Below are 25722 nucleotides of genomic sequence, written 5' to 3' on the forward strand. Positions count from 1 at the left end.
AGCCTTGATATCTCCCACCCATATGTCATCTACCCACTCACATCCTAACTCATGTTTGACAGTGACAAAGCCACACTGTGACTGAAGCACTGTGACTGTCATCTCAACACAACTTGAAGCGTTGTCTCGCAACAACTCTGTCCTCGTGATAAGCAAGGCTGGAGTTCATTCAAGGACAAGGTGTTGATTTGAAGAGTGTCTGGTATTTGTTGGAAGCCAAACTGAGCGAAGCAACACACACAAGCACATACTTTACAAAGAAACACAGCAACTCACAGACACGCCCAGGGTATGACTTTTACTCTTAATGTACAAATGTGGACATGTACTACTTTTTGAGCATTTGGTCTCAATTAAGCTTTGTTTATGTCTCTCTACATTAAACAGGGGGTTCTCTTTAATGCGGTTGGATGTTTATTTCTTAGATTGGTTGAGCAAGTAATGTCAGGGTCTGAACGTGAGAGCTGGTCTTTATTTGTCACAGATAATCATCCCATATAGGATTTTCAGGAACTCTTACCTCTGCTGAAGGACTTCAAAGCTGACTGTCAGAAACTTTTCCTTGCAGCAGTACCACATGGTGGTCTTGCCCTGAAGCAGGATGGCAGAGCTCTGATTCAATTTACCTGTCACTATTCATATTTCATAAACACAGAGGCATAAACACATCATAGAAACATATGCATGTCATGAACTCTTACACACATCAAGTGGCACCATATACATTTACAATCAGTCAGACTGGGAGGAGATGTTTTTCCACTTTGGTCATTTTATGGGGGGAGGTTTTACTACAGAGAACTCAAAGTGCCGTCTGAGTTGATGCATTTTCTCCTAAGTGATTGAAACTCTTAGTTTACTTTTGGTGCTGAGTGAAATTTTTCTGTGGGCATAATTTACAAACCAGTGAGATAGAAAAAACACTCAATATACAGATGTCTGATGCATGCACTATCAATGGTATGTTTATCTGTACTTTGCCAGCTAACAGTGATCATAACAGAACAGGATCAAGACAAATACAGGACTTGATGAAATGACGAAACAACATTTTTAAAAAGATTTTAAAGTCACCTGCTTTTTCAATCCTGGACTTTTCTACATAAATACAGTCATGTCACCATGGAAGCATAACATATGACAATGCACAGGAGGATTCCACGTCCGTGTGCTTTTTCATCTTCTGCACATGTGTGGACACATGCCAGAATTCACCTGAATTCAACACAGGCACACAATACAGATGCATTCAAGGGGATTCACCCTCACCCACCTGTAGATTATGTGACCGTTACCATGATGATGGATGAGAATACACATGAGGCCAGATGGCCACTTCCACATGTCACTCCAGAGGTGTAACCCATTCCTCCTCTTCACCATCTGTGACTGCAGAGCACTGGCCTGGCCTGGGTTTTCCATTACTAAGCCTGTAACTAAGAAATATGTCCTGAGAGCTGAATCACAGGAAGTGAGGAAGCCAAAAATGGTGGCTGCATAGCTTTCCTTAACAGTAGTCCCGTAACCAATTCATATTGACTGACACCTTGTCATCAGTGGCGTCATATTGACCAAAGGGAGAATGTGTTTACCACAGTCTGGTGCCATGGACATTCATGCGTGTCTTTCACCTACTTAGGGCTTCACCTGAGGGTTAGCCGCAATCAGCAGGAGAGATGTTGGGAAATAATGGAGGGTAACGAAATATATATATACAGACTTCTTTCCACTTATCTGTAGCCATATGTTAAAAGTGGTTACATGTATAGATTCCTGTGTGTGAAGTTGGGCGCAGTGGGTTGTATACCATAATGTTCACACTCAGCAGATCCAGCGAAGCCAACCATAATACACCTGGCTTCTCAGTCAAAGTACGTCTACATCTCCTCTGTCGCTGTCTGCCTCTCTGACAGTTTGTCCATTCGAGGCAGACGGTGGCTCCGTCTCTCTGCGTGCTATCACACAAAGCGCAACATGAGCTCTCTGATAGAACCTGCAAACTGCAGGAAAAGGATAAACATTTACGTGTCTCAGTGAAGTTGTATCATATATATTGTAACCACTGATTTATAGTAAGGATACTAAGTCTGCTAACTGCTGTCAGACTCTGACTGATGTTTCTGCAGTGAGTGTGTGCATATGTGTGCGTGAGTGTGTGTGTGCCTTGGGGACAATCTTCACTGGTCATATGATAGCCACCTGTGTAAACGGTGGGAGTATCTCATGGCTATGAAACACTGGATCCACAGAGTGCTGCTTCTGTTGCCGCGGGAGACCAGAGGCCTGACCTTTCTTTAGCAGGACAGGAAACCTGCAGGCAGTCGGCAGTGGACATACACTAACATACACACAGTTTCATGCATAAATGTATGCACACATACTGACCCATCAGTGTCTTTATTCCCTTCTCTTTCTCTTTCTCTCTCTCTCTCTCTCTCTCTCTCTCTCTCTCTCTCTCTCTCGCTCTATTTTTCTCTCTCTCTTTCATGATAACACATTGCAGGTGAATGCACAGCGTTCTAGACACTTGCTTGGATGTAAACAGTGCGCGTCTGTAGGTTTCGGGGGGAGGCAGGGGGAGTGTACATGTCTGTCTCAGCGGGTCAGATGTGAGGTGAGAGGGGCTTCTGTTGAACTGGGCGGATATTGACAGAGCATTAACATGAATGAAAATATTTTCTGTGTTCAGAGAGCATGAAAGGAACACTGCCAGACGTTTGGACATGGCCTGTTCAAACAAACACTGAACACCAGCACTCAATCAAACAGTCCTTTCACACACACAGGCTTCCTAAAGCAGCAGCTGAAGGAAGGAGTCATTTAGCAGAATGTGACAGGCTGCTTGTCAGGTTTTCTGACCATGAAAGTTGCCATGTTTGACATTTCAGCCACAAAATTGAACCAATATCTCTGCAGCAGACTACATGCTGAATAAAAATTCCAAGTATTAGTGGAATCTCACGGACAAATCTGAGAGGACAAGTTTTAAATGGTGCAAAGTTTAGTTTAGTTTAGACTTACATTGTCACTGTTATAAAAAAATATCAAAAAACAGTTTAGCAACTCACGACAATGTAAAAACAAACAAGCACCCAGTATAAATAATTAACAATTGTGGTTCCACACACCTGACCTTCTGTTCTTTAGTCTGTGTGTGATTTTATTGTTGTGTACCTGTACAGTCCATGGGTGGGTGATGTCGGAGCCGGCCAGCATATCTGTCACTGAGGGGAAGTATTGTGGTTCCACCCTTTCTGCCATCGTCACCAACCGCTGCAGGTCTTTCCTGTCCAGCTACTGAACCTCACATTGCAGCAGTAGTGGCCAATCGATCACTAAATCAATCAATCAATAATCAATCAATTAGTGGTTGGTTGGGCAAACAAAACATTATCTCTCTTTAAAAGATGCTGTTTTACAAGTAATTTAAATTGAGTTTCACTGTTCAGTTGATCAGCAGGAGTTGAGGAAGATGAGCCCGCTTCAGCTTCTGGAGGAAAAATAGTCTTTGCTGGTTCTTCCCAACTTGATCAGAGATGTTTTTGGTCCAGGTTAGGCCAGAAGAAATGTAGACCCCCAGATATTTAAAACACAGAAAGTGTAGTTTACGGCTGGCATAGTAACTACAGACAGGAGTGCTGCATGGGAGGGCCCTTGGAACGAGCTACTAACACAGTTATACTAATGGAAGTATAACACAAATCAAGAAAAGGGGAGGGAGGCAGAGACAGAGTGAGGGAGGGGTGGTAAAAAAAAAGCAGTGGAGAGGGGTGGAGGTGGGCTGTTGCTGTTACCGTTTCTGACTGATTACTGCTATTATACTGGGTGAAGGAAGTAGAAACACATACAGTCACAGAGGAGCCGACGTGAGTAAGTGGATGCCGTGCCCACGGGCCTGTGTGCATTAGGCTCTTTAAACTGCTATTAATCTGAGGCTGCAGCTTAAGAGATCGGAAATGAAAATCTTCCGGAGAACCTTTTATCAGGACACAAGGCTAAAATATGCTCTTGCATTAATGTCTGGATCCAGAACTGATGGAATTGTGTGTCACAGTCAGTCAGATAGTGTCAGCTCCAGGGAAGCTGACGGTGAACAGTTGTTTCACCCTCAACAACAGATGAGTCTATAATTGCACCAGGCAATGGCATAACAGAGATAGTGTGTGTTACGAGACCTCCGTGCACACACACAAAGTCCTTCTGTTCTGGCAAGGAACAGGTGCAATGTGGGAGTTGGAGTCATCAAATCCCAGGGTGTTGCAGAGGGGGTGGGGGTGCAGCTGCTACAGCCAAATGCAATCACTTCCAATTCCATATCACTGCATGTATTTAAATTTATAGGGTTGCCATTTGTGGATTGGTCCTCATTCACACTCTGATTCACACTGTGTGGCTCTCTTCTTCTGTTCTTCTGTCTCCCCTTCTAGTTATTCTTCCTGTTTATTCAGCCATATTTGTTTGCTTTGTCTTTGTATCATTTTATGATGTTTGTGCAGTTTTATTTTTTGCTCTTAATTGCTGTAGAGATCTCAATTATGAATGAAGATCACCACTGGGAAACACTCTCATTATATCCCTGTTTTGCAAATACAAAGACATTTATAAATATAACTCAAAGTGAAACAGATCTGAGCATAACAAAGGGAAATCTTTTTCTGTCTTTGCAGACTGAGGGAACATTTCCATGTTATAGGGATCAGCATGACTTAATGTCGGTGTCACCACACAGCCGTGAGAAAGAGACTGAGACAGAGAGAGACAGATGTATTTCACAGAGCTTTACAGGAGACAGACAATGCTCAGCTGGACGCCCCTGGGACTTTCCTGAGGGATATGAGCAAATTCAATAACAAAACATGTCATATCTTTGACACTTTTTTCCTGGAATGTTCATTTGCTAGGTTCATATAAAAAATAAAAAAAAACTGCAGACTTCAAGACAAAACAAAATACTGCTCAGTTGCAGCACAATCAGCTCAACATGAATAATTTATGCCAACACAATAATACCATGAGTAAATGTACTCACATGCAGGTAAAGAGACTCTGCTGAAAACAGAAACTGATACTAAATCATTTAGACAGAACACGGCGACAGGGAAAGAAGGAGAACGACAAAAACAGAGAAGAAGTCAGGCATGGTATGAAACATCAAAGGACAACGTAAAAAGGACAAGCTAATAACTAGGTTTTAAAAAACTGAGGTGTGAGTGTGAGAGATGGGGAGACAGATAAACAGGAATGATTACACGGGTAAGGAGGAGAGAATCACCATGAAAGAAACCTTGTCCATGAAAATCCATGGTAACAGTGATAATGACTATCCACATGGAGGAAAACACAAAGAAGGGCAATAATTGAAAATGAAAGAAGTGTCAGAGTTAAGCGGCTGAAAACCTTGGCTGAGGTCCATGCTAATGCAGCAGAGGTAGGAGCAAAAAGAAGAGAGGTGAAGGAGGAGGGTGAGGGGAGAGGAGAAGAGAGGAGAGGGGTGGTCTGTAGAGTGACATGAGAGGCAGTATTTCTTAGAGGGAGAGTCTTACGGAGCCCGCCTGGGAGACTCAGCACACTTAATCCAGCTGCCTGGGAGGGGGTGAGAGATCTCAAGACAATCTAGAGGAAGGAGCAGGCAATTTTCAGCCCGTCAAGCTGATACACACTCGCCACATTACCAACCACTCACACGGAGGCGTTTCCTCATACACACACAGACACACCACACAGTGCCAGGTGGCCTGTGCCCAGATAAGTAGCTGTGGTAGAAACCATCTGAACAGACTCAATGAGGTTTGAGCTGAGGTTTGGACCCTCCCTGACTGTTCCAGCATGAGCAGCTAGGAGCAAGAGCTTCACTTTCTTCCTCAGTGCAGCGAGACCTCACGCCAGGCACGAGGCTCACCACTCCTCCCCTCTCCCGCTCTGCCTTTTCCTGGGCTCTTGTCCAGAGAATGACTGGCTTCAGTGGACCCAAGAGGAGGAACGCAGCCTGAAGAGACAGTACAGCAGCTACAACCCTTCCTGCCTGCTGGGACAGAGAACCTATTGATGTTTTTTGTTTTGTTTTGTTTTGTTTTGATTTTTTTTTATTCTATAGACTTTATTTACATTTTTGAAAATCTTTCATCAAGTCAGAAAAACTGGACCTGAGCTTGGGCATAAAGACGGACAAACAAGCAGACAAATGGACAGAGAGCAGTGGGCACTGCGGCGTGAATGTAGCAACTGGACTTCTCTTCTCCCTGACTACTAAAACCAAGGAAGGATAACAGCCAGAACACTACCCTGTCCACAGAGGTAGTGGGTGGATGCAGCTTTCAGCAGGCTGCTATAGGGGATAGCAGAGACTGTATAGAAGCAGCACAGAAACTATCTAATCTACTTGATCCACATTGTGCTGATCATCAGAAAAATGGACTGTTACCTCCATCTTGACTCTTGATGGATTATTATTCCTGACACTGCCTCTCATCAAACACTGTTTGCAGGAACTTAGTGACGACCTGTGGACTTTTTCTCTTATCACTGACTTTGCTGCTCATGCTGTGTGGACTTAGATGCTTTCTGCGTAGATGAGTGTGGAGCGAGTTTCTCACTGATGATGGCAGAGTGCGTGCGGACTGTGTATCTGACTCTGATGCTGCTGTATCTTGTCCTGCTGGGCACGGCTCATGCAGCCCACAGCATCTACCCAAGGATTCGGCTCTCCCACAAAGGTAAGAGGTGCCAAAATAATATTTGCATTGTTTTCCAATTTGAGTGCTCTATTGTGTTGCACCACTATGAAAGCAAAGGCATACTTCAGAAGATGCAGCACCGTGTGTTAAACTGTTTGAAATCTTAAGTGCAGCTTCTGTTGAGAGCCCTCACTGCAGACTGAGCATAACACAAGTGTAACAAAACAGAATTCTTCACACATTAATAGAGCTCTATTTCTGATGCTTAGCAGTAATCACCGATACATGTTTGTTAGTGCTAGTAAAATTTACTAAATTAAAAGTTAACATTTTTTATTGTACCTGTCAACCATGATTTGTAGTTTATGGTGTCTTTCTCTTCAAGATATATGTGCTGTAGACTTAGTGAGGAAGCGGCATCCTCTGAGAGTGAGAAAAAGAAGCCGCAGGTTATCATTATCATGTAATGAGACAGGCATTGAAGATTTATGTTTTAGCCTGAGAGGAATAGAAAGTCACCACGCAGGGTTGGATTCAAGGAGGGCAACTTCTGCTTTGACTTTGTGAGGTACATACTTCTTTCAATCACTGTTTATGCCCAAGGAGCCACCTTGAAGTTTGTTTTGGTCCTTCAGCCATGGTGGCTGGGAATGCACAATGCGGCTTTCTGTCATACCATAGTGGCGAAACGATAAAGGGTTATTTATATGTGTATGTGTCTGAGAGAGAAAAAAGCGTATACGTGAGTGTGAGAGCTTGTTTACCTGTGTGTGGGAGTGTAAGATATGTATATGCACTGGTATGCGGACTGACTGTCGTGTATCTCTTGGACAATAATGAGGGATTTATCTTTGTAGATAAAACTCTTGAGTAAACACTGGCTTTTTTCTCACAGTTTCTTTGATCTCTATAGCAACAGGAGGTGACAATTCCTCATAAGCCTGTTAGTCATGGCTGAATATAGGTGTGGAATTTGGATGGTCAATAACTCATAAATACGGCGCTGTGAGTCTATTATGAGAGGTGACATGTCTGGTTCATCATTTAGAGCCGCGATGAAGATTTGTTGTTTTATGACGTGTACTGTATTGTAAATTTCTATTTTTATTCTTTTTGCATAATGGGTCAGTAAGTTGTTAAAAAACTGTAATAGGTGATGGAAATAAAAATAGCTTATAAACTTAATTGAAAGTTAAACTCAGAGGAAAGGATAAGAAAAAGAGAGAGAGTTATATTGAAAAAATTGCAGATGTGCTTAGTCATGAATGCCACATCAGTATCTGTTATGATTGTGACTCTCATATATCACCCAATTCATTAACCGCCTGAGGGGAAAGCTACTTTGTTGATTGACATCCCACCTCTCTGTCACTCCCTCTCTCTCCTCTGATACATGTCCTGGCTAGCGTAGAGCGCTATGAAAAGGCTGCAGTTGGATCCTATCATTATGGAATGAAAAACATCTAAGCCTTAATATATGCCTCATGGGCTCTGCCAGTGATTTTTGCACACACCCTTAAGTTCACACATGCACACACACACTTACACACTCACACACACAAACAGACCGACACATGCACAGGAATAGTGTGAATTCTTTGCGAGCCAATGACTTGGATGCAGTTCAGGAAGATGGAGAGGGATGTGGCTTTAACTATTCACCCTTAGGACTGAGAAAAATATTACCATAACATCTGGTGACAGAAACAGGGTGGAAAAACAAGATTTTCCAATTTCAGAGAAAGATTGATAACAGGTACAAAAGTTAAAACTGAAATATTTTTAACTTCTTTGGTATGCCACACATGATACCAAATGTATCATGATCAATAAAGGTCTCAATAAAATATCAGATCAGCTTTCTCCTGGTTTCTGGGAATGAATTCCTTTGGGCACATTATCATGCGTTCCAAGGACGACCTCACTACCACACTGTATAGATCTCTGGATGCTTTGATGTTGGCTGTACTTCACACACACTGTGAAATTATCATTCTCTACGTCTTTCATCTACTCGTCTAGACTTCTGGACCAGTAAAGATTTTTCCAAATGCATTTGATTCACTTTTATCCCAGCCACTCTTTCATTTGCTTACGCCCCAATTAACTTCAGTTCCATAAGGTTGTTACCTAAATCACGTGAAGTATTGGGTTACAGTCACACCGTCTATAGAGTGGACTGACCATAATCTTTGGCTGCACAGCTTCCAAAGAACTTAAACACAGGCTATACATCCAATTGCTTGGATTTTGGGCCAATCAAACTTCCTAAACCCTGGATTATTAGGTAGAAATACCCTGCAGGAAGATGAGCTCACTATAGTACAGAAATTAGGACAAATTCTGTGTTCTCAACAGTTTTTTTATGCTTAGATGCAGATCCATAAGATTTGGACCTGAATCATTCGAGGCTCTTTCTTGGCACCACCTTCACTCAGATCTCCAGGCCTGTGGAGTGAGATGATCCCTTCTCTTAGGACAACCATCAATTCTGCTGCTAATGAAGCTGTTGCTCTGCTAACTGTCGTCATGCTCGGCTTGAGCTGCAGAAAGTGTAATACAGCAGTTTTCATGGTGGTCATGACCTAATCCAAAGTGACCTCCAAAAACTCTTCACTGCTTCAAAAAGTTCACTATGGTGGCTAATCCCTTCTCTTTTTTTTTGCCAATATTGCTAAAGCCAAGCATGTGTTCCACAGTCAATTCCTGTTTATTCCATCATGTCAATACATTTAATTCAGTGGTGTTTTTTTGGACAAAATCGGGATAATGTATTCCTGGTTTGGTAAAGCTCAAAATGTCACCCCACCCACATAATAGATACCTGTCCAGAACTGCTCTGGAAATGTGCATCCCCCTCACAGACAGGAGAAAACAACAACACCAAAACCTCATTTCTTTATAGATCTGAGGGCCTGCTGCTCTTGTTTGCTAAACAGTTTCTTGGAAAATAAATCCCAAAACTGTTTCACACATTCCTGAAAAATTACTTGTTATTATTGCACACAAGCTTGTCTGCCTCTGAAAGCGTGCCTGATTTTAGTTAAAGCGTTCGTGAGAGCAACCAGAGCAAACACCTGGAACAAAGGTTTCACACCCATTCACAATAATTAAATTGACCAGGTGTCAGGTCTGTGAAGGACGTGTTTACTTAGAAGTCATAGTGGTTTAGTAAGAAAGAAATATTTTCTTCACCAGGTCTCAGAAGGAAAGATGTTAAGCTCTTCTGATGGGGTTACTGTACGTGCGCTTGCTTATACTGTATAAACAAATACTTGTCCAACATTTGAATTAGAATGTGTGTGAGCACAGTGCTGTGCCTTGTTAAGACATTTCTTTTCTTCTGCACATACTGTAAAATTGTGAGATTTCAGCAAAAGGTGCTGAGGTCCATGCATGTGTGAACACAGGGATTACTCAGGTAGCAATTACTGCTGTATGAAACCCCCCTTTGAGCTGTAATTTTAGACCTTCCTCTCCAGACAAGAAAAAGCTTTCTCTATATTTTACAACCTTGAAATGATTTGGCTGTAGGTGACTTTGTTCTGAGAGTGAGACGGGGAATACCAGTATGGCCTAAAGTTGTGCCTGTCTGAAATGAAATGACATGGGGGGATTTAAATTTTTTTTTCTTTTCTTATTTGAAGCTAATGTGTGAAGTGAGGAGTCCCATTAACTTTCTTCCGCCTACATGTGCAGAGACCTATAATTAACATTTACCACATTGGATCATGGCCATGGCCATAGGACACATGCAGACCTTATATCTAACCACTGGAAAATGGAGGGTATGGTGATGATTAGATAAATCACACCTTTTAGGTCAGTAAAAGAAAAACAATATTTTTTCAACTTGCTTTCATCTCCTTTACATCCCCCCTCTCTCTTTCTCTCTCTCTCGCTCTCACTTTCTCATTTTGTCTGTGTACATCTCAGTGTCGTTTTCTCTCCCATTGTGTTATGTGTGTGCTCTGCAGTTCATTAATGAGATGTCTAGAGGGGAAGGCAGCTGGTGGAAGTCTAATATCCTTTCTGACCTTTCCCTGGTGAAGGGCCCAGGGAGAGGAGATGAGCTAAGTTTGTGACATGGTAAAAGAAGAGAAAGCACAAAGATTGTTCGAGTCCACAGAGAGTATGGTGCAATGATATTACAGTGGGGAAAAAGCAGATGATGGATGACAAGTGCAGTGAGCACTTCAAGACACCAAAGACCAAGTGTGTTTGGTTTATTGTAGGCTTGCCTGTTAAAAGCAAAGCTAAGCCTCTCTTCCTTTCTTCACAACGTCAACTAGCAGAGGACAGAGAGGAGGACTGTTCATCTGGAATATATATAATATCTTGAAGGGAAATAAATTGAATAACACATGTCCTACTATACAGCTATATACAAGTTTAGGTTTGTTAAATGTGATCTTGGGGATACGTTTTCCATGCTGAAGTTGTTGTAGATATTCCAAATGACAGTGCATGTGAAAATCACTTTGCAGTTCATTGGGATTTGGCGACTTTTACATATAGGCGAGTGGGCGAGCAGAGTCTAGGCAGACATAGAGAACTAAACTGTAAATTATTCATTTGAACTGACAGTAAACATATCAAGTGTGTAGTACAGTGGGCAAATATCTAAAGAACTCACTTGTGATACACTTTCGTGATAATGAAGAATCTGATATTTTCATGCCTAAAAAGACTATCACAAACTTTTCAAACTTATTGCTTATCTTGCTATGAAAACATTTCACTTTGCTTCACAGGAGAGAACAGACATTAACAAAAAGCAGACACGCGTTCGTGAATAAATATGAAAAAACAAAGTGGTGCAATTAAAAACACATGTAGAAATATCAGGTTATCCTGCGATTGTAAATGAAAAGATAGGATTTGAGACTGTTTATTGTTTGATTTGAGTTTGTTTACTTGATCCCTCTTAAGGCTTAGAGAAGAAAAGATTGTTGAAGATATTTTCTAACATGCAAGTAAAGTTTCCTCTGTGAATATATTGCACAATATCACAACCTTTCAAAACTGTGGTTTAGCTAGCTCTAAAGCAGCAGGAAAGTCCTACAAGTCGGAAATAACGTCAGCATAATAAATGAGAATTTCACCTCTTCTTGGTTTAACGCCTTAATAAGGGGTGGCTGCCAACAGGTGGCTAAATTATATTACAAAGCTTGTAGGGGAAATTAAATGTCATAACGCCAAACACTATGGTCATGGTGGAAAAATCACATTAGCTTTTTGTTCAAGGAACCAAGGTGTAATTAACACCCAGATTCGCTGACAAAAATATGTCATCCCTGTTTCCTATAACTGCCTGTCAAGGATTCTAGGATTATCCACATTGCACATGCATGGACATCACTTTTTGGCTTGTCTATACCATAATACTTAAATATGCGTAATGGGACCCAGTGTCCACATAACAGTAGTGAGGATGAGGACCCCATTCCACTGCCCAGTGTCCACGTCTCCATGGACTTGGTGAACAGAATGATGAGTTATTACTGCATGAAGTGGACACTGCCGATGATAATGCACTTCATGGATCTGGCTTCAGCCAGTTGGCTACTGTACCACAAAGACTGTTTTATGTTTTAAATGTTTTATACTTATATATTGTACAATATACACCTGCAACTGTTTGCAGCACTCCAAACGATCAACGATCCGTTGCAACTGTGCTGAAACTGAAAGGGGCACTGTGAACATCACAGTGTTTTTGCACCGTGATCAAAACATGTTTAAAAGCATGTTTATATGCATTCTGAATAAATGCAAAAGCAGTCAGGAAAACCACAGCTGTGTGCAGTTTGGAAATATGGAGTTTTGCACTTTATTACACAATAGTAACCGTATTATTCTATGGAAATTCAGACCGAGAGTCCACGTATGTGGACATAATTTTTCTCAACAACTACACAAACAAGTATACTTTCAGATCCTTAATGGGACAGAGAACTGCCTTGACACATGTCGTTCTTTCGTTCACATCGTTCCAGTTCAAGTTTCAGTCAAAATCAGGGACACTTTTGGAAGATGACACATGTCCTGTATGCAGTTTCATGAAGCGCTTTATGTCTGTTCAGGCCAACAACAACACAATCTGTCACTTGTCGGGGATACTCATCAATCAGGATTGCTCTCTATCATTATTACAAAGAAACACACTTTACTGTACTTCTAAGCTCCCTCATCCTCCTCAGACACTCCATGTGGCTTTCATTTTGCAGAGTGACATCATTACCTACATTCAGAAACACAAGGCCTTATACCGATAATGGCATAACACCCCAGTTATCCAGCTCCTGACCCCACCCCCAAGAGCTCTACAATCTCACCAAGGCCTCAACGACATAAGGCGAACAGACTCCCCCCTTATTCTTATTCGTCCTCCAGCTCACTCCTATAAATCTCTTTCTTTCTGTGCCAGCACAAATCCCATTACTCAACAAGTAAATGCAGGCTTATTCCTCTGGAAATATGAGCCCGCCTATCAAAAGTTTAATTTCTGGCATAAAATGTGTGCTTAGTACTTGCAATAGATCAAATTACGATAGCAAATTTAATTTGTGTTTTTAAGTTTCCCAAGGAATATTTTTTATGATCTCCTAGGTGCATTTATCTCGCTTTCTTTGACTAAACATGAACATTTCTCCCCATGCTGTTAAGAGACCATTAATGAACAGTAGGTTGCTACTGCACATTCACAAACCCACAGGCATAAACACATATTGTTTTCCCTGGTGCAGGGGAACAGTGTTTCTATACATGGATAAAGAGGAGATCACAAAGTTTATTTTGATTTCACTTCACCAAATCTTCTCAGGCATCTCTCAGCACTCCTCAGACAGCCGATGAAAGTGTCTGTCTCCAGGGAGTCCTCATTCTCTGTGTTTTCCATTTGAAGTGGGATCACAGTAGGGCCATGTGTCTCCCTGGCTCGGTTGCTGATGGTGAAACACCCTCCTCCTGCTCCTTCACTTCCTCCTTTTGGCTCCTTAGCTGACAGCCAAGGAGTCCTTACTTGCTGCAAATGGGAAGAAAAGGTTAGAGAGCAGAGAGAGGGGGAGGAGTGGGGTGTATGCAGAAAACCCCCTTTTTCCCTTCTGCATTCTGAGCAGTGGTTGCATGTGTCTGGCTCACTTAATAACAGAGGAGAAAGCAGCACTGTGCCCCCTGGAGCATCCCTGTGTGTCAACCACCAATTGCATTTTATAGTCACTCTGTAAGTGTGTGTAATTAAGTGTATTAATCACCGCCTTCTTTTATTATAAACCTGGTGGTAGTTTTTTTATCACTTGTATTTATAATGGTTGGAAGCTTCTGTCTTTCTTTCTTTCTTTCTTTCTTTCTTTCTTTCTTTCTTTCTTTCTTTCTTTCTTTCTTTCTTTCTTTCTCATGATTAGAGTGGTGGCTATGGTTACATTTTCCTCCTAATTAAATGAGCATGGCATGGAAACATCCAAGTTCAGAGATGGACGCAATAGATTTAGAATATCAAATGTTCAATTCCACATATGTAAACAACATTACGGAAGGAAAAGTATCTACATTTGCGTGTAACAGAACAAGAGAGTTTGTCTGTGTCTTGCGGCACACATCTGTCCATATAAATCAGCTCATCATCATCATCACATTCATTGTTGGGCCTCAGTCTATTCTAAGCATGGAGCCCATATGTTCCTTTGTTCTACAGACCAAAGACAGCCATTTTAAGTCAAGAGAGTCCCAGACACTGGGAACTGCTGGGCCTGGCCTAGCATAGCATATACACAGAATAGCACACGACCACCTTTTTCAGGATAGTACATGTCTTGATTTGGTCTGGTAAGGATGTTGGTTAACCACATCATTAGGATGATATATTGTATATTTAATGCACATTCCTGTAGCACATCCAGTAGTAGTACTTGCATGTAACCTTTTAATGTCCGTGTGGTGTGCGTAGTGTTCCGACGAAGAGGACACCAGGATATCCTTGGAAAAATTCTCCAGTCAATCGTTGGACTCCTGTATAGTTAAATAACAAAAGTTTGTGATTCAATACATTAAAAACACATACAAGAAAACTTACCTGAATGAATAGGATTTTACCAAAAGAGCACACAAATGAAGCAACACAAGTGCAGCAGCTTACTACTTGGCACCACACAAAATGTACCTTACAAACACAATATCAAGTAACTCTCCCGTGGAGTGCAAAAACAAAAGAGGAGAGGTAAAAAAAAAACCCACAGACCCCCCACAGAAGCGTATGTAATACATAAACGTTCCACATGAGTCTTGAGAAAAACATATCAGGTCCCAATGATCAATAGACACCTGGTTATTCATACAGTTCACTAGCTTAAATATTGTATGTTTTGCTTTTATGATATTGTAAATGAATGCCTTTGAGTATACTTATGCTTATTAATTATTGATTCCAAAGTTCCAAATTAATATCATATTTTGAGACTGTATCAGTATTGTACTCCCTTTATAGGTTGGGTGCCCCCAGGATAACTTATAATTGAAGTTATGTTACAGTAAATGTTTATTTCTGAGAGGCAATAATTGATGACCTACCCATGTTCAACATCATTATTACCAAAGGCAGGGGAAAAGAAGTAGGAAAATATCTTAAACACTGTTTACCTCATCAGTTTAAATAGCCGTCTAAGTCTGTCATCTAAATAAGTGGTAGCAGATTTAACTTCACATAAAGAAGGAGCTGATTGTTTGGGAGCCAGCCTGACATTTGTACAAAAGCTAGGGTGAAATGTTTTAGAAGACTGTTTATGATCCAAGTTCAGCTTAACTCAGAGAGAGCTGTGGGGAGATAGAGGGTGGAGAGACAGTGTGTGTGGTGAGCAAGAGAGAAAGAGAAAGAGACAGAGAGAGAGAGAGAGCGTCAAGTGTGTGGATTAGATAATTACAGGAAGCATGTCTGAGCCCTGGCAGAACACCGCTGCCACATCCCCTCTGTCTCTGCCACCCAACCACCCGAGATCTGACGCTGCTCAAACAAATAGTCACTTGTCTCCAACGTAGAAATCTTAATAGCAACATAATGTACACAGTCACCCACTCCTCTGTGGATACCTAATCCCATTTTAAACAAATATAACCTTCCACAGTGTGTATGCCATTGCTATGAGTAATCTAGGAAAATGGGATAAACACTCTCCTTCTATCTGGGGGATCAAGTATCACTTAAAATATACAGATGCTAGAAAAACAAACCTTACAATTACCCCCTGCAACTCTAGCATGTGGAGACACCTCAGCATTTTTAAGGCAGTTGAAAGAATGCCCTATAGAATTACAGTCATGTGTGTAGGGCTGATGGTAGTCAGTTTTTCTTTCTTCTATTAATTCAAAGTGCAAGCGCTATAAATTTTATCACACACCCTAGCTTGACTGCTTGAAACTCTGGGGTTTCGAAAGCCTTGCTAACACACACCAGATCCCCCTGTCTTTTTTTTTTTTTTACAAGGACACCGGATCCATGCTGGTCATGTGTTCACAAAAAGATTTTTCAGGCCAGTGTAACCCAGAGGAAGTGAACACCTTTGGGGTTTGTGCATCTAGATGAAATCCTTCATCCTCAACCTTGTTGTAACACAGTTCAGGTGTGGAGGAGCAGCCTGTCAGGTTTAATCAGTTAGATAAAACTGGGTGTGTTGCACAGCTGCGTGTATGTGTTTGCATGCAAATGATCTATGTATTCTGCTGTGAGTTTGAACAAGATACTTTCAAAGATCTCTGGCTGTGTTCTGATGACTATGTGTTTATATTTAATGACATGTCTGTCACGGTCCACTGCCTCCTTTTGAAAGTACAATTTAAAATTACCTAAAGCAAGACTGACAGGGAGTGGCAGCTGATCTCAAACTAATGACTGATAAAGGGGTCGGTTCCGTTTCCTCTCAGATAAAACTGCGTCTCTGTGAAAGAGACCATAGGGCTGACTGTCCACTTCAAACGGGCCTCCCTTTAATCATAACATCTTTCCCATGCTGGACTCATATCGTTCTCCGTCCATGTTTCTGCTAAATGCCTTTAAGGCTGGTTAACAGGTCCTCTCAGTGAAGGTGTGTCGAAGGTTAGTTGTAGACCTTAAAACTAGACCTTAAAACAATTTATTAGTACATACCTAAGATGTCAGCTTTGAGCACCCTGTGTACTTGCAGCGGTGATAAAAAACAAGATGCATTGTAGACCTATGATCCGACCATTGACACATGCAAGCAAAGGTAAACTGGATGAGAGGAGGCGCAGGCTCCTGCCACAGAGGAGGGAGACATGAGATGGAAAGATAGCCGTTCTCTTGAGGAAGCTATGAATCAGAAACACATGCTGCAATGTGCCCTTGGCCATGGGAGCAGTTGGGCCACAAACACAGGTTACAAGAGCAGTTGGAAATCCCTTTAGGGAGGGGTTTGGTCAAATTTGATCTTGCTGGTTAGCACAGGTAAGGGGCAGAATCTATCTATCTATCTATCTATCTATCTATCTATCTATCTATCTATCTATCTATCTATCTATCTATCTATCTATCTATCTATCTATCTATCTATCTATCTATCTATCTATCTATCTATCTATCTATCTATCTATCTATCTATCTATCTATCTATGAATAGCTTTGTGGCTTCTGTCTATATTTAGGTAGCTATCGAGCCCCAGCTAAACAGCGGGCCTCTTTTGTGTTGCTATATTTTTTTTGTCTTATCTCTGTGTGTGTGTTGTTGTCTCTGCAGAGCTCTGGCAGCAGAACAGGACATGGGTGTTCCAGGGACATGGAGTGTCTCTTCAGCCCCAGACCATGCTGCTGGATGAGGGCCACGAGAGACTTTATATTGGGGCCAAGAATACTCTGTTCTCTCTTAGCCTGGACCGGGTTAACACACACCACAGAGAGGTAGGCCTGTTTTCAACTCTGCCAGCCTGTCAGGAAGTGAGACATATGGAACTTTTAACCCCATGGGGTTATAGGTTAGCCAAACTAAGTGTGTGTATCTGTGACATGTCTGTATTCAGCATAAAGTATTAAACTAAAAACTATTTGAATTAGCGGAATAAGACCTTGTGAGATTATTTAAGCAAATCAGTCAATACCCTCACATTCTGGTCAGATTTCCAACACATTAGGTCTATATGTAACTATTTGTACAAAATACTTTCAATTTATGTTTCTCTTTCTTTTTATATAAAGTTAAACAACACTGATGGAAATACGGGTATTTCTTGGTTTTCTTTCAGATCCAATGGCCCAGTACAGAATCTCAGATAGAGGAGTGTTTGATGAAGGGGAGAGAAAAGGTAAGGCACAGCCTCTAGTGTACATATTGGTAGCATGACTGAGGTTGATTATCATGGGTAGAGAACAAATGACAATATGCATAACAGTAAGTTGCAATCTGCCTATATTAAATGGTTAATTTATTAAAATCCATTGTAGCTATTAAGCCTGTCAGTATGTATGGTTTGATTTACATATCCCTCTGTGCTCATTAACCTTTGTTTCACCTTAATATTGGAATTATTGATGATGCAGTAAAAGCCTGGCATTTTTCCATTAAAGCATTTTCGCTGTGTGACCCTCACAACCCTTGACTCACCCACGCCACTGTCCCTCCCTGCCTGCTTCATCTTGTATCTCTTCCAACAGTCGGAGTGTGCAAACTACATCAAGGTCTTGCAGCAGTACAACCACACCCATCTGCTGGTCTGTGGAACAGGAGCGTTTAACCCCCTCTGTGCCCTGATCAAAGTAGGACACACAGGGCAGGTGAGTCTCAATAGCATTAAAGTTTGAAAAACAATCAAATATTCAAGTGGTATTTCAATGGCAGAGTCAAACAGCACTGTGGTATGAGTCATCGCTTATTATAGATACTTATAATTTTTGTTTCAATTAAAAACTGCTAAGCTGTAACTGTAAACACTTTGCACATGCTACTGAGGGCGAGTTTATCCTCCTAGCAACAAGGTGGAGATGGAAAAGTGAGCAAGAGTGGGTGGGGTTTTTGATTTCCCCTCAGAGAGGAAGAATAGTTTGATACAAGTTTTTCAAGTTTTATTTGAAAAACAGATGACACTGCTACTGACCAGGTGAACAGGGAGAATGGGCCAGGTGCTGCTTTCTGTAGCAGGGACTTTCAGGTCAGGGAAGACACATGCTCTGTCTTCCTAATCTGGGGTCAAGTCAAGTTTGTGTATCAGCTGCACAGTTGTTTGTGTGCACACTAATGGCATGCAAAATCGCCTGCATACATCAGTGTGAACATGTTTCTTTACAACATGGTACAAATCTCCCAGATGTCAAACACTGAACAGCCCCAGTTGTTTGTGTGTGCAGGTTTTATTTTGATAGATGAGTGGAGAAGGTTTCCACTGCATTCCAACACTAGTCCAGTAGGTCGACCCCTTACACCTTACACACACAACCACAACCATCAGTCACATCTTTGGAATGGCCAGAGTGAGCAAAGCCGGATCAGCTACAGCTGCTGGCCTTGTGTTTGAGAAACCCAATCTGTCCATGAGATTAACTCCAATAAATTTAATTATTGTGGTGGGAGTTTACATTTAGTCTAAAATTACTATAAAGCTTAATCTTAATAATATTTACACAATGGTGAATATGATGTAAAATGCTAATCCCATTAACCATCAAATCAACCACTGACTAACAAATCAAATATTTATCCACCACCGGTCCAGGCATTTTAATAGAAAGTCCCAAATTTCTGAGTAATGATTCAACCACTTCACCCAATTTTCTGTTTGGTTTTGATAAACCACATCACATGATGGATGAGTTTAACCCAGAAACTGACTTCTGTTACAGTCATACATCGGGCGGTAGTCACAGCACAGTAGGGCTCCATGGGCATCCATAAATCAATACGTGACATTCTCTTTGATCTGCTAGTGACGAGCATAAACAGTGCGGTGGCCCGCAGTATATGAACTGTGGTTCTATAGGGAGTTAAGGTCTGCATGTCAGTGTGTGTGTGTGTGTGTGTTTCTGCCAACTGCTGTGCAGGGCAGCAACATCTCAAGATCAGAAGTAGTGAACTCACTATGATATAAGAGCGGAGCATAGTTGGTGATACACATTTGGACTTAAGTCGTTCATTTGGTCATCCATCACTCTTTGTCTCATTTATCTTCCTTCCTCTTTCTCATCCATCATTTTCAGATCCCTCCTCGCTCTAATTCACCTCTATCACTCTCTCTCTCTTCCACTACACTCACCAGCTCCTCTTTAGATGTTTCTTTGATGTCTTTGAGACATTTATGTTCATGGACATTTTGTTTTGGTGGTATCTTTGTGTACATCTGTGTGCCTTTTGTGTGTTGTCTTCAGGGCAGGCTATTTACTGTGGAAGAGGACAGTGTTACAAGTGGCAGAGGACGCAGTCCATATGACCCCAACAGTCCCTGCACATCTACGCTCTCCAGTAAGATACTGCTCAATCAATCACTCACCCACTCACTATCAGCTTTGGTCAAAAGTACAGCTGTGAAACTGTAATGTATGTTTTCAGTTAGCTGAATGCAGATGGTTGTAATTCCACAATGCAGAGCCTGGCTCACTACACAGAGTCACTAACCTACAACCAGTCAATACTGCCATCTTGTGGTCTTTTTCATATCAGTATTTCACTGTAATCAGCAAGAGGAGGTTGCAGTTTTGATATATGCACTGTCAATAATTAAGTCTTTGCTTGTGTGTGTCTGTGCATTTAGGAGGAGAGCTTTATATTGGCCTGTACACTGACTACTGGGAGAATGATGGGGCTTTGTGTCGACTTAACAACCAGACCTACACACGGACCGAAAGAGACGACAGGCAGCAGCTCAATGGTTGGTGTGCGTTACAGGAAAAATGATCACATCTCCCTTGAAATGCAGGGCAGTGCAAACAGACACAGTATATCTACAACCACACATAATTTTGTTTTTAAAAATATGTCAAAATAGTTTTACATTTCAGGAAATTAGATGCTATTCTATAGGAGATGTACTGTTTCGCAGTGTAAATATTTTGTACATATGTTTCTAATAGTTTCATTGTAGTTTGATTGTTAAATTAAATTAGTTGTTTATTAAATGTTTAAGATAATAAAACCCAAGCCAAGATGTAGATACGTTCCACATGATGGCAATATAACTGTTTTCAACTAGACTGGTCCTGTTTGAAGATTCTTCTTTTCTTTTTTTTCTTAACCAAATGTTTATTCAGCTGCAATAAATACAATAAGGATTTTTTAACAATATGGATTTGCTCCAGCACATATTTACTAGTACTACCTTATCTTTTAACTTTTATGTTTCACCTCAGGCCTTTTGTTCTGTATTATTCTTCCTACAGAACCGAAATTTGTGGGGTCAGCAGTTATCCCTGACAACGATGACAGGGATGATGACAAAGTTTACTTCTTCTTCACTGAACAAGAGCTGGATGCTGAGGGAGTGAGCAAGGCCGTATACACGCGCGTTGGGCGAGTCTGTGCGGTGAGAATGCAGATGCTCTGGAAAACATTCCGAGCACAATACAGAGCCAAAGTACTGACAGTGCAGTCATAACTCATATCTGCCTTCATCTCTCAGAACGACCAGGGAGGACAGAGGATGCTGGTGAATAGATGGAGCTCCTTCCTGAAAACTCGCCTTATCTGCTCTGTTGCTGGACCTAACGGCATTGATACACACTTTGATGAGCTTGGTACGTCTTTTAACACGAATTGTTGAACTTACAGTGTTAATGATGCAAATAACTTATTATGAAGCCATAAAGATTTGGAACTAAATAATATTAAGGATATTTTTTATTGCATGCGATTCGCACCTGCAGCAGTAATATCAACACAATAAACATCAACACCTGGGGTTGTTTCCTCAAGTTGCACAGCCAGTAAAAAAATAGCGTGACTCAAAGAGTAACATAGTTGTAGTCTGACTACAAACTTTGAATTCTGTTTTTCAGAGGACGTGTTTGTTCTCAAGAACAAAGATGGGAAAAATCCAGAAATCTTTGGCCTCTTTAGCACAACAAGGTGAGTGAAAGGACGACATCTGTCTTTCATTATACAGTCACAATTATGTTATCCATCAAATCGCTAATAGAAACCTTCTTTTGCAGTGCGGTCTTTAAAGGTTACGCTGTGTGTGTTTATCACATGGATGACATCAGAGCGGCCTTTAACGGTCCGTTTGCTTACCGAGAGAGACCTGAGCATCACTGGACACCTTATGAGGACAGGGTCCCCTACCCTCGACCTGGATCTGTGAGTTTTAAAGCCTGAATAAAGTTGTGTTTATGGGGCTTCATTCCCTGATGCACCGACATTATGCATTCACAGCACTCTCCACAAGTCTGTGTCCACGACGGACGTCCTTAGAGAGGGGCAGTGTTGAGAGCATGTCGGACAGCTCTGGTGACTGTCAGCAGTGTTGTAGCTACCTCAGCAAGTCATGCGGGGACAGTCTGAGCCAGACTACAGCATGTCAGCTTTTTTTTCTTTCCTACGCCATACACAGTGCCAGCACAATTAATGACCCTCTTCTGTGTCTGTCCCTGCTCCTTCCTTTTCTCTCTCTTTAACAGTGTGCCAGCAAAGTGAATGGCGGTGGCTTCTCTAGCTCGAAAGAGTTTCCAGATGAGGTTTTGCGGTTTGTGCGTGCTCATCCTGTGATGTATCGACCAGTACTTCCGCAGCACCGGAGACCTGTCCTGCTCCAGACAGAGCCGGGCAGGAGAAAGCTGACCCAGATCGCTGTGGACAGAGTTCAGGCCCAGGATGGATACTACCATGTTCTGTACATCGGCACTGGTATACACATTAAGAGTGAACACAGTATATTTTGTGCTTAATCCAGAACACCAACACCAAAACATCAGTTGTTGACAGTGTTGAACCTGAAATTTTATTTTTAGAACTTAATGAAATTACCTGTCAAACATTAATTTTGTCAAAAGCAACAGTCTAACATCGATGCCTCCTTTTCCTAAGATGACTCAGTGGTGCTGAAAGTTATCACCATCTACAACAAAGACACAGACACTATGGAGGAGGTGCTGCTGGAAGAACTGCAAGTATTCAAGGTACTTTATTTTTAGATGCAAATTGTTAAAGTGAACTAGACTTTGTAACCGTGCAAATCCTCCATTTTATTGCACGCATATCAGATCCATTAATGTTTTCCTTCAGATTTTTTTTCTCCCATTTCAATCATCAGAGGGACACAAGTATGACTGTGCAGCCAGCCTGCAGAAAGATCTTCAGAATGATCTGAACATAATCAGTTTTACTTGGATCAGTTACGTTTGAGAACTAGTCTGCAAGCAGTGGCTGAATTTTAATTAAAAACTGATTTGGGATGGATAGAAGCATGACGGGAAGCCTCCAGGGACTAAGACTTTATTCTTTCAGGATGTGATGAGCCACTGATTCAGCTTCATTTTTGAATAATATAAAAATCTTTTCTTATTTCCAGGTGTCAGCACCAATAAGAGAGATCATTATATCACCTAAACGGGTATGACGAGCACCTGAATCCCTATTATCATTCATTCCTGCAATTCTGTTGTTTAGCCACAAGATGATATCATCACAACACACTGCATCACTTTGTACTAACATAACTTAGACTGGAGCCTACTTCTGGCTTACAAATGAGTATATATCTCTATTTATAACTCTGTCATTTTCTTTTTGGATCCACAGCAACAGCTTTACGTTGGGTCAGAAGTGGGTGTGGCCCAGGTCAGACTGCATCAGTGTGACCTCTACGGTTCTGAATGTGCTGATTGTTGTCTAGCTAGAGATCCCTACTGTGCCTGGGATGGTCTCACCTGCTCCAGATACTACCCTGCTGGAGTCTACACCAAGAGGTAACAGCTTTTTTTTCTCCTACAGAGAGTGTGTGTGTGTGTCTGTGTGTGTGATAATCAGCTGTTCACACCTTTGGTAGTTCACAATGCTCTGATGCTAGTTTCCTAAGTCATTATCACAGGCACTGACAGACACGACTCCTTGGTGTTATGTATTGCATATCAGCACCGATCACACCTCTTCCTCTCTTTTCCATCTCTTGCACTTTCATCATATGTTCAAAATTGCTGTCTCTCTGCTTCACTCTCTCATCTCAGCAGACGATTCAGGCGGCAGGATGTTCGCCATGGCAACGCCGTCCAGCTGTGCAATGGGCTGCAAATTGATGGTTAGTGTGTATAAAATGACTGTGTGATGTGTGTGTGTGTGTGTGTGTGTGTGTGTGTGCATGGGTATGCTTTTGTATATTTACTGGTTTCAGGGAATTTAGTCGTGACAAATGCTGTATATAAGCGAATAAATGATGCAATTCTTCAGACGTGTTAGACTTGATATAAAAAATATACAATTTCTTCATGTTCATTGGAGTAGCACAATGCACATGCCTTACTATCTTTTATGATGTGTGTGTGTAGATGAAGGATCTGAGGAGAGGCTGGTGTACAGTGTTGAAAGTAACAGCACCTTACTGGAGTGTGTCCCTCGATCACTTCAGGCCAAAGTCCTCTGGTTCTTTCAGAAAGAAGATGAAAAACACGAGGTGAGTTGTATACCTGTACATGTGAAACAAATACAAATATGAACATATTGAACATATTGTACTACAGATGTATGAAAAGATCAAATACACTAGCAGATCATTTTTCACATAATCACATTTTGTTCTCTGCTTCCGAAAACATATTTTACCTCTTACCCCTATAGGCACATTTGGCCATGCACACAGCGTTGGCTTGACTTACATCTGAGTACAACAAAGCTGGATTTCATTTGCGGTGCTCAAAACATTGAAAATGACTTACGTAGTCACGTAAAAACAAAAAAGAATTATTTACGTAGCAATGTAAAACAATGAAAATGATTTATATGGTGAAGTAAATCATTTTCACCAAAACAATGAGAAATTGTTTCTGGAAAGTGATTCCTCAGATCTTCAGTGGATTGAGCATGACAAACTAATTTCTGTTCCCCTCCATTGCTTTCAGCACCACATACATTATCCATCTCTGTTTATCTTTGGAAATAAATGTGAATGTTTTAGAGCAGATTCAAATCTTCATATATTAAACATTTAGACTTAGATTAGATTTAGATTATTTTAGATTTTTATTTAGACATTGTGTTCCAGGGCAAGAATTGAAACCTGAAATATACAACGTAGCTCACAGGGCCTTAAATACAGAAGTCACTATATTGAGCGCACCACAGCTCCCTAATTTATCCTTTACTAGTTCTGTTGGTTTTTAATTAAAATTTGTCTTGAGAAAAGAGCCAATGCAGCAGATGCCTGAATCACTAGACTTGAATAATGGCTACATCAATGACTACATTTTAAAAATTTGTCCTGTTTTTTTTCCTCTGTGCAGGTTCGTGGTGATGAGCGGGTTATCATGACCTCCCATGGGCTGCTGTTCTTGCGTGTGAGAAGCTCAGATGCCGGCGTGTATGTGTGCCAGACTGTGGAACATGGATATGTGAACACGTTGTTACGTATCACTCTGCACGTGCTCAGAGGGGAGAGGGTGAAGTCCGCAATCCACAGGGCTAATGATGAGGAGGGGGAGAGGGCTGTAGCTGCATGCCACTCCTCCATAGGCTCCCCACCAGGACCCAGCATCAGCCCCAGGGCTCTGATGCCATCCTCAGTCCCAGGCCGCCACTCCAGGCTGTGGTACAAGGAGTTTCTCCAGTTGATTGGCTACGGGGACGCCCAGAGAGTAGAAGAGTACTGTGAGAGAGTATGGTGCACTGATAAAAAACGTAAAAAGACCAAAAGGAGGTATGCTGCTCCCATTGGCGAAAGGAGAGTGAAAGGAAGGGGGGAGGAAAATTCCAACCGAGCACCCAGGCACACCTTGGACACCTGAGGAGAACAGAGACTGACTAAGCGTACGCACACATGCACATACACAATGTAAAGGTCAGACTCACTCAGTGTCTGCACCATGTAAAGGGTTTTCACTTTGCTTTTAACAACAGACTTGACAACACTAGCA

At 41.5% G+C, this 25722-nt stretch overlaps 1 protein-coding gene across 2 annotated transcripts; it reads left to right on the forward strand.

Annotated features, from left to right (window-relative positions):
* The first annotated feature begins 5520 nt into the window (after window positions 1-5520).
* Window positions 5521-25713, forward strand: sema3e (sema domain, immunoglobulin domain (Ig), short basic domain, secreted, (semaphorin) 3E). 2 transcript variants are annotated; one of them, XM_085779376.1, is made up of 17 exons: window positions 5521-6713; window positions 17420-17580; window positions 17922-17981; window positions 18331-18450; window positions 20035-20128; window positions 20418-20534; window positions 21043-21185; window positions 21282-21396; window positions 21658-21727; window positions 21814-21958; window positions 22279-22504; window positions 22685-22776; window positions 23169-23210; window positions 23399-23565; window positions 23824-23894; window positions 24142-24266; window positions 25093-25713. In XM_085779376.1, the coding sequence occupies exons 1-17, from the start codon at window positions 6596-6598 to the stop codon at window positions 25591-25593; spliced, it is 2367 nt and encodes a 788-aa protein (XP_085635502.1). In that variant the 5' UTR covers window positions 5521-6595; the 3' UTR covers window positions 25594-25713. The 2 variants fall into 2 exon arrangements, with proteins under 2 accessions (XP_085635502.1, XP_085635503.1); XM_085779377.1 differs by having other exon boundaries at window positions 5749-6713; window positions 23827-23894.
* The last annotated feature ends 9 nt before the right edge of the window (window positions 25714-25722 follow it).

The sequence above is a fragment of the Trachurus japonicus genome, chromosome 6 (assembly GCF_045865225.1).
Source record: "Trachurus japonicus isolate A0001 chromosome 6, Traja_1.0".
NCBI lineage: Eukaryota > Metazoa > Chordata > Actinopteri > Carangiformes > Carangidae > Trachurus > Trachurus japonicus.

Bases quoted from the DNA above. Each gene is read 5' to 3' on its own strand.
- sema3e (XM_085779376.1), top strand. From the start codon at position 6,596: ATGATGGCAGAGTGCGTGCGGACTGTGTATCTGACTCTGATGCTGCTG. The intron at 22,505-22,684 runs GTATACACATTA...CCTTTTCCTAAG, and splicing joins TGTTCTGTACATCGGCACTG to ATGACTCAGTGGTGCTGAAA. The intron at 24,267-25,092 runs GTGAGTTGTATA...TCCTCTGTGCAG, and splicing joins AAGAAGATGAAAAACACGAG to GTTCGTGGTGATGAGCGGGT.